General features: G+C 40.0%; 1 protein-coding gene across 1 annotated transcript; it reads right to left on the bottom strand.

Moving 5' to 3' along the window:
• LOC111586637 (kelch domain-containing protein 10-like) lies at positions 1 to 7,998 on the bottom strand. Its single transcript, XM_023296399.3, has 10 exons — positions 7,752 to 7,998; positions 6,550 to 6,642; positions 6,069 to 6,290; positions 5,312 to 5,466; positions 3,875 to 4,023; positions 3,705 to 3,789; positions 3,549 to 3,615; positions 3,414 to 3,461; positions 3,188 to 3,327; positions 1 to 2,045 (listed from the first exon to the last, which is right to left on the bottom strand). The coding sequence occupies exons 1-10, from the start codon at positions 7,834 to 7,836 to the stop codon at positions 1,836 to 1,838; spliced, it is 1,254 nt and encodes a 417-aa protein (XP_023152167.1). The 5' UTR covers positions 7,837 to 7,998; the 3' UTR covers positions 1 to 1,835.
• Between the last annotated feature and the right edge of the window lie 3,005 nt (positions 7,999 to 11,003).

Below are 11,003 nucleotides of genomic sequence, written 5' to 3'. Positions count from 1 at the left end.
TTTAACTTTATGTCTTGGACATCAGGTCATCTTTTACTTGCCTAACGAGTCACAGTAACAGAAATTTTGACCCAAACTTTTGCACACCGCTGCACAAAGTTCAAGCAAGCAGTGAAGCAGACTACTTCAAAAAAAGGATATAAATAAGGCCTTGACATGTCAAAACTAACTGAGGTGGGGTGTGAAAAAAGGGCATCGTAGTACAATAACCATCACATGAGTTTAGCTTAATATTGTACCAACATAGTTAAACAAAAACGCTCAATGTGAATCTCACAGAAGAGCAGAGGAAAAAAGGCAAATGTATGTCTTGATACAAGCAGCTGGGAGCATCGGTACAGGATTTAGAATTTACAGTCCACAGTAACCTGCTGTCGTACCTTAAATCTGGTTTTACATAAATGTCTGACCCTGCTGACGTTTTGACGATGACAGGCGTCTGCGGAGCTCTTCAGACTGATCACAGTATTTCATATCCTGAGGACGCCTCACATTCTCTACCTTGTTACTACTTTTATAAAATTCCTTGCAAAGTACCAAAACACTAGAGTGCAACATTCTGTAGAAAAACAAAAGTTGAAAGATAAAAGTAACACAATATAGCCTATGTTACAGTAGAAAAGGTTAAAATGGAGTAAAGTGGGAACTGAAAGTCACAAAACTAATATATGATCAGGTACAATTCAAAGATTTGTAATAAAATTTTAAAAAGCAGCACAGTGATTCAAAATAAATAGTTACAAATGTCTCTGTGGGTTTAAGTTAATGACGGAGGTATCTCCTGATTAATCATGAGCAGAAAGGCTCAGGTGGAGAGCACCAGGTAAATCACACAGGAAAAAAAAGGAGCTACATGAACACAGTTCAGAGTCTAATGAACATACTAAAATCATAAGACATCATCTGCAGAAATATAAAAAACAATGTATTTGACATTTTTTGGGGAAATTCAGAAGGCACCGAATGAAGAAAGAAAAAGCTTGAGGATCACTGTGGAGCTACAGGTGTAGAAAGTCACAAGTAACTTCATTTTTCACAAAAGAGGAAGAGTAATTGAAGAGGCACAAGAAGATTCACAGTGATGGCGTGTCACACGGGTTTCAGACGAGCTTCTGGGTTTTTGTCTGATCAAAAGTGAGAGCAGAATTAGAATTACATCCCAATATCAGCGCACGATCAGAAAGTTCTTGAGGCTAAAACGTGACATCTTAAATAACTGGCCTAATTAGACTGTTGAGATGTAGCACAGTTGTGTGTTCATGTTTTTCTGAGAATTTGGCTGCTTTCTAATTCATTAATTGCAGTAAATTTATCCTGTTTGAAACTACAGTAACGTTGTATCACATTAGGCGTAGCAGCAGATCGTGTGTCAAAGACGGTGACGTGTTGTCGCTTCAGCAACAGTGAAACTAGCGCATCTCAGCCTCTAAATGGAAACTATACTACCAGAAGCAAACATTCATTTTGCCTTTCAACAAGTGGTTGTCGGAGTGTTTAACTATCCCGTCTCAGACTCCACGAAAAAAAAAAGAAAAAGCCATGCGCTATGTAAATAACGAGCAAAGCACATAAAGCTTCTGCAGTGCATCAGCACACAGTAAGTCTGCCGCCTACACCGATGTGTGGCTTCTCAGGGATGCATGCAAGTCTGACACGTTCACATACAGAGAAACTTTAAAAAAAGAAAAAAAAAGCACACAGACTAAAGTAAAAAACAAAAGAAAAGCATTCAAAGTATTTTCACAACTATCTGACATCTTTTGACCTACTTATCAGCAACCTCAGAGTCAGTGCTGCTCCGTCACGTTCCGCTTCATTCAGTCTTTAGCTCGTTTCTATTTGAGCCGCTGAATCAATGTGTGCGTCAGTCCCAGGTTGAGCAGCTGAAGGGTGGACAGCTGGGATAAGTGAGGGACAGTTTTCAGCAGTTTCTCCCAGGTCAGTTCCAGCAGGCTGGGAACCACCAGCCACACTTTGTACAAAGAGCCGGTCCTTCGGTTCCCAGACATGTTGACGACACCGCCGTGGACGTACATGCAGCCAGCCTGAGGGAAAGGAGCACAAGATATAAAACTGGTGGATACCTTCATGGGGAATCTGCTGTGCTCACTGCTAAAAATTACAGTCATGGAAAAATGATTAGACCACCCTTGTTTTCTTCAATTTCTTGTTCATTTTAATGCCTGGTACCACTAAAGATACGTTTGTTTGGACAAATATAATGATAACAACAAAAATAGCTGATAAGAGTTTAATTTCAGAGCTGATAGACATTTTCCATGGTTTTCCTGATAATATACAAAATCTCTTCAGTTCTTCCATCAATAGCATTGTGCTGTCAAAAACAGCTTTTAGGATTCCATGTTTTCTTTTCTGTCTGTTATGGTCACATGATCCACACAGGAGTTAGTACTGATTCATAACAATTGTTTCTGATGACTGCAGTCATGTGTCTTGGATGTTCTCCACCAGCTTCTGACATTGTTCTGCTGTCACAGCAGCCCATTCCTGTTGCACTCATTCTAACTAATCTTTGTTTTTGGGCTTGTGGTTCTCCATTTTGCATTTGATGATTTTCCACAGGGTTTCAGTTGGATTTAGATCTGGTGATTGAGCAGCCAAGGCATGGTACCAGTGTTCTGGTTCTCCAGCCAGGCTTTAACTGACCTTGTCTTGTTGGAAAATCCAGTAATTGGAGGCAGGAAAGAGTTTTCCAGCTGATGGAAGAAGACTGTTTTCAACAGTAGCCCCAAACATGACCTGCTTCATTTGTCCTGTTCCATCTAGACTGAAACTACCCCAGATGGTCCCTGATCCACCCCCATGTTTTACTGTAGAGGCAGACAGTCTGGTTTGTAGCTTCTCCAGGCTTCCTCCTAACCAGTAAGCTGACTGGAGTGGACATCAACTGAAAACTGGTTTCATCACTGAAGAGAACCTTAGCCCAATCATCAACAGTCCAATCCTTGTGATCCCAGCAAAGAGTAACCAGCTTTCCTCTGCCTTTCCTTGATGAAGGACTTCTTCCTGCCCTGTGTGACTTCAGACTAGCTTCAAGAAGTGGCTTTCCAACTGTCCTTGCCGAACAAGTCACCTGTCTACACAGTGTTCACACATTTTTAAGGGTGGTCTAATCATTTTTTCCATGACTGAACATGTTGGTGTGTGTTTATAATGATTTACTGACTGGAGTGACGGCAGCACAGTGGAAGTAGGCTGGTTCTGGCATTACAGCAGGGAGCTTTGTCCACTGGAAAGTCTGCAGGTTGATCTTCCACAGGTCAGACAGGATCAGCTCTCCATTATAACCCCCACATATAAACACCTCTGGATGTGGAGACAGAAGGAACCGTTGAGGCATAAAACAAATATTTGATGTGTATCCAGCCAACGCTGTGTGAAACACTCCTTACCGTCTTTCACCTGCACACAACTGTGACATCGGCGGGCAGCAGGAAATCCTGCGATGATGATAAAGCAAAGTGATCTCAGCATGCTGCTTTTAAGCTACTTATTTAACCAAAAATATCTAAACATGAATGACAGACCTATTTTCTCTTGGGGTTTAGTGACTATTTCCTCCCAGTAATTTGTCTCCAAGTTATAAGCGTGAATCTGACAAAGAAAAAAAGTATTAAATTAATAAAAACATGCCAAATAAAACATTTTATGTCAGATTCAGTTCACGTCCCATTTCCTCTCACCTTGTCCAGTGGATACGAAGTCCAGGAAGTCCCACCTCCTAAAATGTATATTCTCTGTCCGTCATGAGCCAACTCGTGTCTGTACCTGTAAAATCACGAATTCAGCAACACGCTAGGAATTTACTAAAACCGATTAAGCATATTGTGTATGTATATTTATCTGAGCTGACCTCTCCTCGGGCAGATCTGAGGGAGCGTTGTTGGGTTTGAGGTGGGTCCACTCTCTGGTGGTCAGGTCCAGCCTGTGCAGGTCGGTGCTGTAAAGGTAGCCCGTCGTCCCGCCAAACACATACAGGTAGCCGTTTATGATGACCATCGCCTGGAATGCACAGATACGCATTAAAATAATACAAACACAACAGCACAGAGCAACATTTAAAAGCCACTAAACCATAACACCCCCACCCCACCACCACACACGGACTTTAATGTGGACCTTCTGTGAGCTCTGCCCTTTATATCAACTTCGATATATACAACTTGTATCTACCTCACTGCCATATTGCATCTACTTAGTTAATCTGTATTTGCACTGTCACTAAGTTGTGTTTTTGTTTCTTTCTTTTCATTTTATTTTAATTCTTATATTACTTGCTCTACATTTGTATATATATTTATCCCTATTTGTTTATGTTACTTATCTCTAATTTCTTGTTTTTTTACTCAGTTTCTTACGCCATTGTTGCACTGCCTGCTCTACGTGCCTTTTCTAATTGCTCCCTGGGGACAAAAAGGTTTTCTGAATCTGAATCTGAGAGAATCGTGGCGATATCTTTGGTCTTGACAGGTCCAAGGACAGCCGTTGTCATGGTCTTGCGGCCAAAGACAAGCTGAGATAAAATTCTGACTGTGTCATAAATTTGGGGTGATCATCTCACAGAGTGACTGCTGCTGCAACCTACGACAGCTAACCAACAGAAATGCAGGATGAAATGACGTACTGATCACTGGTGCTAAACCTAAATACCGTAGATGATTTGCAGCGACAATAGCAAAACATCAAAACAAGTATGTGGGATTTAAACAGAGAAGACAGTCTAGTAGAGTTGTGGCAGCAGAAGCCTTTTTGACGTGTCCTCCAGCTCGTACCACAACCAGACAAAAAAGGACGAAGCGTGGAAGGACATTTCCTTTTTTTGGGGATTTCTCTCCAAATACATAAATGTCACCAGAGTGAGGGCTCTGCTCATGTTTGGCAAGTTTCCCTGTGATTGTAGGAGCTCTGTTCATGTTTGGCTAGTTTCCCTGTGATTGTAGGAGCTCTGTTCATGTTTGGCTAGTTTCCCTGTGATTGTAGGAGCTCTGTTCATGTTTGGCTAGTTTCCCTGTGCTTGTAGGAGCTCTGTTTATGCTTCAGTTGTTTCTTTTTCATGGATGGACGTCACACACTGATGACGTTTTATTCTTGCTCGTTCACATCAACTCACGTACATCGTAGGCTGAGATTCAGCTGTGTTTTCATCATGCAATCAACACAGAGAAAACTTCACGTCGTGCCCAAAGATTATCAGATCCATGTCGTACAGTGTAGCAAGCTGTGAACTGATAAGACTAGTAAAATGGGACAGTGTGTAGAGGCCTTGAGGACTGTAGACACTGTTCACTACCTGTCCATAGATCTTGTTGGGTTTCTTCCCTCTGCAGTTGAGTAGGTTCCATCGTTTGTACTGAACGTTGCAAACATGGACGTCATTGCCGTTGTTCTCACCAAATGGAATCCCAGTGCCACCAAACACGAGCAGGTTGTTGCCGTGTAAAACAGCTGAGAAAGAGAGAGACATCAGTATTTAAAAAACTTACATAGAAAAACTAAAACAAATCTTAGTTTGTTGAGCATCTCATTAGGTTGGCTCAGATTATTAGAACGGGCCATTTTCTGAAGTTCTAGCTGCTCTTTCTTGAGTACATGACACAGAAAAGTCTGTATTTAAATATAGCTTTGACCACTTGTGGTGTTTGAGGTGTTCTACCTGTGCATGCAGGAAATAAATGCATGCCTCAAACATGAGGTAAATATCACGTGATACAACTTTCTGCACAGTTTCTATCAATAACACTGTCTTAAACAGGGCAGAAATGAGCAAAGAGAAAGACAGAGAAAGACAAACATTTCTCAAAACATCCAAAAGCAAACTAAACTTGTGCGTAGCTGGCATTAAGTTGATGAAAACACCAGATTTGTGCAGATACATTCACAAAAACCGTGTTACTGTTGCATGTTTAGGCACTAATTGTTTGCATTTCAGTTCACATAGGAGGGTTCTTGCAGTGTTTCCTCTAGGATTTTTTCCTGCAGCGGCGGCAGGCTCCCCGCTCCATTCCACTCTGCCCCCTAAATACTGAGGATGAACCAACAGTCCTTACCCGACATAGAAGCCAGTTCCGTTGGCATGTAGCCCTCCGTGCGGACCTGCTGCCATGTGGCTGTGGCAAAATGAAACCGCCAAAGCTCCCTAAAAAGAGGGTAGTCTTCATTCTCTGACCCGCCTGCCTCCTCAAAATCTGGGTTGTATCCTCCAAACACATACAGGTTGGTGCTGTCTGCAACACAGCGGTGTCCACTGCGGGCCGGAGGCACACAGTGTCCTGTTGGAGGAAATTAAAAGGACATCTTTGTGATTCCGCATGATCTTTAAGCATAAATGTGCAACAGTCAAGTCTTTACCAAATGTTTGTCCATTATTTGAAAACTTCTACAGACTGTATGTTGGAGTGATAACACTACTATTTTTGCATCATGACAGTCACGTTATATGACTTTAACTGCAGCAGAATCGCTCTTCTTGGTGAAATAATCTTGTCTGACATCGTCTCCTTCCCTGAGGTAAAAACAAGGGTTTCGTACCTTCTCTCAGAAACCTGTTGGGTATCCGCAGGTTTGGGCAGGAAGGGGAGAAGATGCGTCGAGCCTGAAGCCACCGAGCTCGCTTCTTGGAACCTGCAGGTCAGTCACCGAACAACATAAAGCAAGAAATGTTTATTTACATAGCATGATTCAGGCACAAGGCAAGTCAAAGTGCTTTACAATAGCAAAGAAATTCATTCCAAAGATGATTTAAAAGGTAGACATTAAAAGCATGCATTAAAATCTTAGAAATAAAACATAATTTAAGCAACAGAATCGACATGAAATTTTATGATAATAAAACAGAGAAATTAAAACTCAGATATAAAGAGAGATAAAATAAAATCACTTTAACCCTCATGTCGTCCTGCGGGTCAAAATTGACCCATTTTAAAGTTTGAAAATGTGGAAAAAATATATATATTTTCATAGTGAAACTCCTGATGTCCACATTTTCAACATTTTTGGGAAATCTTTGAACATTTTTTGGTGGAAAAAAAAGAAATGTTTAAAATGTTTCTTAAGAACATTCACAAAAAAAATCAACCAAAATCCAGGCAATTTCGCTGGATTTTGGTTGATTTTTATGTGAATGTTCTTAAAGAAAATATTATAAGTTTTACTGATATATATGGAATCACTTTAGATATTTTTAGGATTTTTTTGGAAGATTTTTACTCATTTTTTGAAAATATTTACAAGAATTTTCTTGCCACATTTGGTGGATTTTTTAAAATAAAACTTTAAAGGGAAACTTTTAAGGAATTATTGGAATTTTTTTTCCTGAAGGTTTTGCAAATTTTCAGAAATTTGTGGAATTTTTTATTTTTTTTTTTGCTGAATTTTTGGGTTTTTTTCAGACAAGGAAACCATATTTTTGGTGCCCGTAAATGAGGACAACAGGAGGGTTAAACGGTGCCATTGTGTTGATGTTAATGGTCATTTTTTCTCTTTTGTCAGCATTGTTGTTCTCCACAACAATAGATGCCTGCTGGCTCCTCACTGGTTCCTTCCGTAGCACCGTGAGCTAACTCTGGCCTGTGCACCAGCTCACACACAAAACTCAAACTAACGAGCATCCTGGTTCACACAAACACAACATTAACGCTCACTAACGCTCCCTGCAGCGTTTAACTTCACCCGTGGCTTTGCTTTGCTGACTGTGGAGGCTGTTTGCTCTGGCATTGGTTTTATTTACAAACCTGAGTCGCGGATGGAGGGCCTCCACGACAGTTTCTCAAACTTATTGAGCTGACTGAAGGTTCCGTCGTGCTCCGGCGACGACATCTTAACGGGGGGACACACGCAGAGGGTTCAGACCCGGACAGGAACCCGCTTCGGTCGGACCAGGCGTCGTGGCATTGGACCGCGAGCTGCAGCTTCACAGCAAAATAAAGGAATAAGTCCAGCAAAGCGTCCACATCTGCTGCTGCCCGCTGCGTCACAAGCAGCTGGTCCGAACCGACCAATCAGCGCAGGAGGAGCCGAGCGGGTCGCGTTCAAGAGCCGCATGGAGATGTTTACAGTTTGAAAGTGTTCAAAGAAAGCCCAGCGAACATCTGGGTCAATATATAATTGAGGGACTTTTGAAGTTCATGGGATATATTTTGCTTACATTTTTTAAATTTTTTTTTTTATGTTCATTATGATCATGTCTTTAGAAATTCCATATTTATCTATTATGGAAACAACAACTTATTAATAAAAAATGACTGGATGTCACTGAAATGTCAACTAAATAACCTTCCCAAAAAAATACCTCTGCTATAATAGCAATCCAACTTTAGCAAAAATAGCTCTCACAAACTTATAAAAAACTAACAAAGATATACTTTAGCTAGTTTTAGTTCAATTTAGTGGCCCAATGAAAAACAATGAAAACCAGGACATTTTCATCATTTTATAAATAAATAAATCAGGACAGGATGTGAAAACCGGACATGTTCTGGGAGAACAGGACGTTTGGTCCCTAAGAAACACAGAATGACAAATAAAAAGTTTTTTTATGAGGTTAATATGTATTCGAATCCTTAAACCACCTCGGAATAAACAAATAATCTACCAATCAGTTTTGTCGGTAAAATCATGTAAATAGAGACACACATTTGTAATGACTCTCAGGCCTATTTTTACTCTTATTTATAAAAACAAAATAATTAATATTTAAATAAGATAAAATCAAACTTTATTTTTCCCACAGGAGATTCTTGTGTGCGATATTGCTAAAAGGAAAAAAAAATACAGTTACATGACAATAAATTAAGTGCCTAATAGAATAGCAATAAAAAATATGTTTGATACATTAGTGAAAAATAGATAAATAAAAATATGCTAAGATAGAAAAGAAACATTGAGAAGCGATACTGGAAAACACTGAAGTGATCATAATATTGCAAATGCAACTGAAATATTGCACACTGTACTGAAGCTGATTTAGTACTGAGAAAGACAACAGGAGGGTTAATATATTACAAGCGTTTCTTTCTTTCTTTCCTTCTTTCTTTCAGTTTAAAAAAATTGTGTTTGACTAATGTGCACAGCTATAGATATGTATTAAAAAGCATGTTCTAGTGCAAAAATTGAGCTTTCTTGCACCTTTTCTCACTCTTTTAGTTACTTTGTCTGAAAAGTATCTGATACAAACAGTTTGCAGATGCAGTTACTCATAAAAACATCCAATGATTTACAACTGTGAAATAATCAAAAGACCCTAAAGTGAAAGAAAGAGATAAAAGCTCTGTGGCAGTGTTATCATCGCTGCACACAAAGACTCAATATGGTCCCAGTTCTACCCCTGCACCATTCAGTTCAATGTCACTGGATTTTTCTGAATGTTACACATTAAATCGAGTGCATTCTCCACCAACATGGTTCAACACATCTGGTGACTGAGGATCTGAAAAAAAGAGACAAACTTCAGAAATTTCTTGCAAGACATGAACCTGTTTTAGTGTCTGTCTTCAACAAAGGACCTTTGAGCCAAACACGTTGTTTGAGTGACTCCTTTTGATGAACGGTTGTAGGAGTCAACCTTTTCCCCAGATCTTCAGGGGCTGCATTGCTGACATGTTGTAATCTGGATTTGAAGCTGGGAGGAGCTGAAGGAGCCAAACAGAACAAGCAGATCAATCCCATGAAAAGCTACTGTGGCTTGTTCACACAGACTGTGAAAACAAACACAGAACAGGGAGAAACTGTCACCAAGAGTTATCTTACTGACAGAGCAGATAAAAGTCCACTACACTCCTTTTCACACAGTAGTTTGCATTCTAAAGCAATAAAAATATTTCCAAGCAGGCCTGTGCAGACCCTATAGTTGTTATGACAAAATATCTGTTTATGGCCAACTGAAGCTATACATCTAACCTGTTTCTACTCAGACATCCACCCACAATGCACCCAGTCATGTCGCTGGTCTTTTACAGCGTCCACCTGTTCATTTATAAATTTCTCCAGGTGACTAAAATGTCAATGTTTACACAGATCATCTATCAGCACAGAGAATCTGAGCCACATTCAGTCGACTAATCTAACACCACCCCTCCACAATTCCTCAATAGTCTGGCAGTGGGTAGGAAATGATGCCGGACCTTGAAATGTCACCGACTGTAAGAAATTTCTGAACAATGAGCTGCTACTGTGTTAATGAAATTAAACAGGAGATGAGCTGCCGGTCCTTCGTTGCATTCATGGAGGAGAATTCAGAGTGATTAGCATGATTGGGAGATGCACCACATTTCTGTCCTTTGTTTGTTCATGCATGAAGGGATTAAAGCCTGCAAATGATTCTCCTTTAGATGATGTGTTGCTGTAATCTTCAGAGTAAGGCAGGCCAAGCAAAGTCCTGATTGATTGGTTTGAATCAGCCTTAAAAGAAGGGAAATGGCACATAATTAGGCAAAAGAACACATTTAACAAGATTTATGTGATATAAAACAGCCACATATTGACCACTGCTCTGTTTTACAGTCCAGTCAAATGCAGCAGATGTTGATGTTCTACAACATTAAAGGTGGTGAATGCCTTCATGGATGTGCTATGAACTAAAGTACCTCAGTTTGATGTGGAACTGATCAGCGATTTAGAGAACACTATGTCCACACATACATGGACTAAAGTACTTCACAGCTGACATGGTAACGGCAACAGGAAAAACTGTGTGGAAGTTAAACAATAATAAAACTACTAAGTGAATATAAAACCACCATGAGTTCTAATTAATGTGCAACTGATTCAAAAGACAAGCACAGATTCATAAGAACAGATGTTACTGAGTGTGTTTTACTGTATCCAGACAGGTGTTATCCTTGTTTTGACTGTCTTGGATATCTGGGATATTTCTGCTGTCATCTCTTTCAAAACTGCACCTTTGAACATGGAAGAATGAATCTCAAATCACAGTAAATACACCTGGCTTTACACCCAGCACAGTAAATTATAATCCAGTTTTAAGT

Source organism: Amphiprion ocellaris, chromosome 3 (assembly GCF_022539595.1).
Source record: "Amphiprion ocellaris isolate individual 3 ecotype Okinawa chromosome 3, ASM2253959v1, whole genome shotgun sequence".
Lineage (NCBI taxonomy): Eukaryota > Metazoa > Chordata > Actinopteri > Pomacentridae > Amphiprion > Amphiprion ocellaris.
Note: the sequence above shows the minus strand (reverse complement) of the source record. Positions and strands in the feature narration are given on the sequence as shown.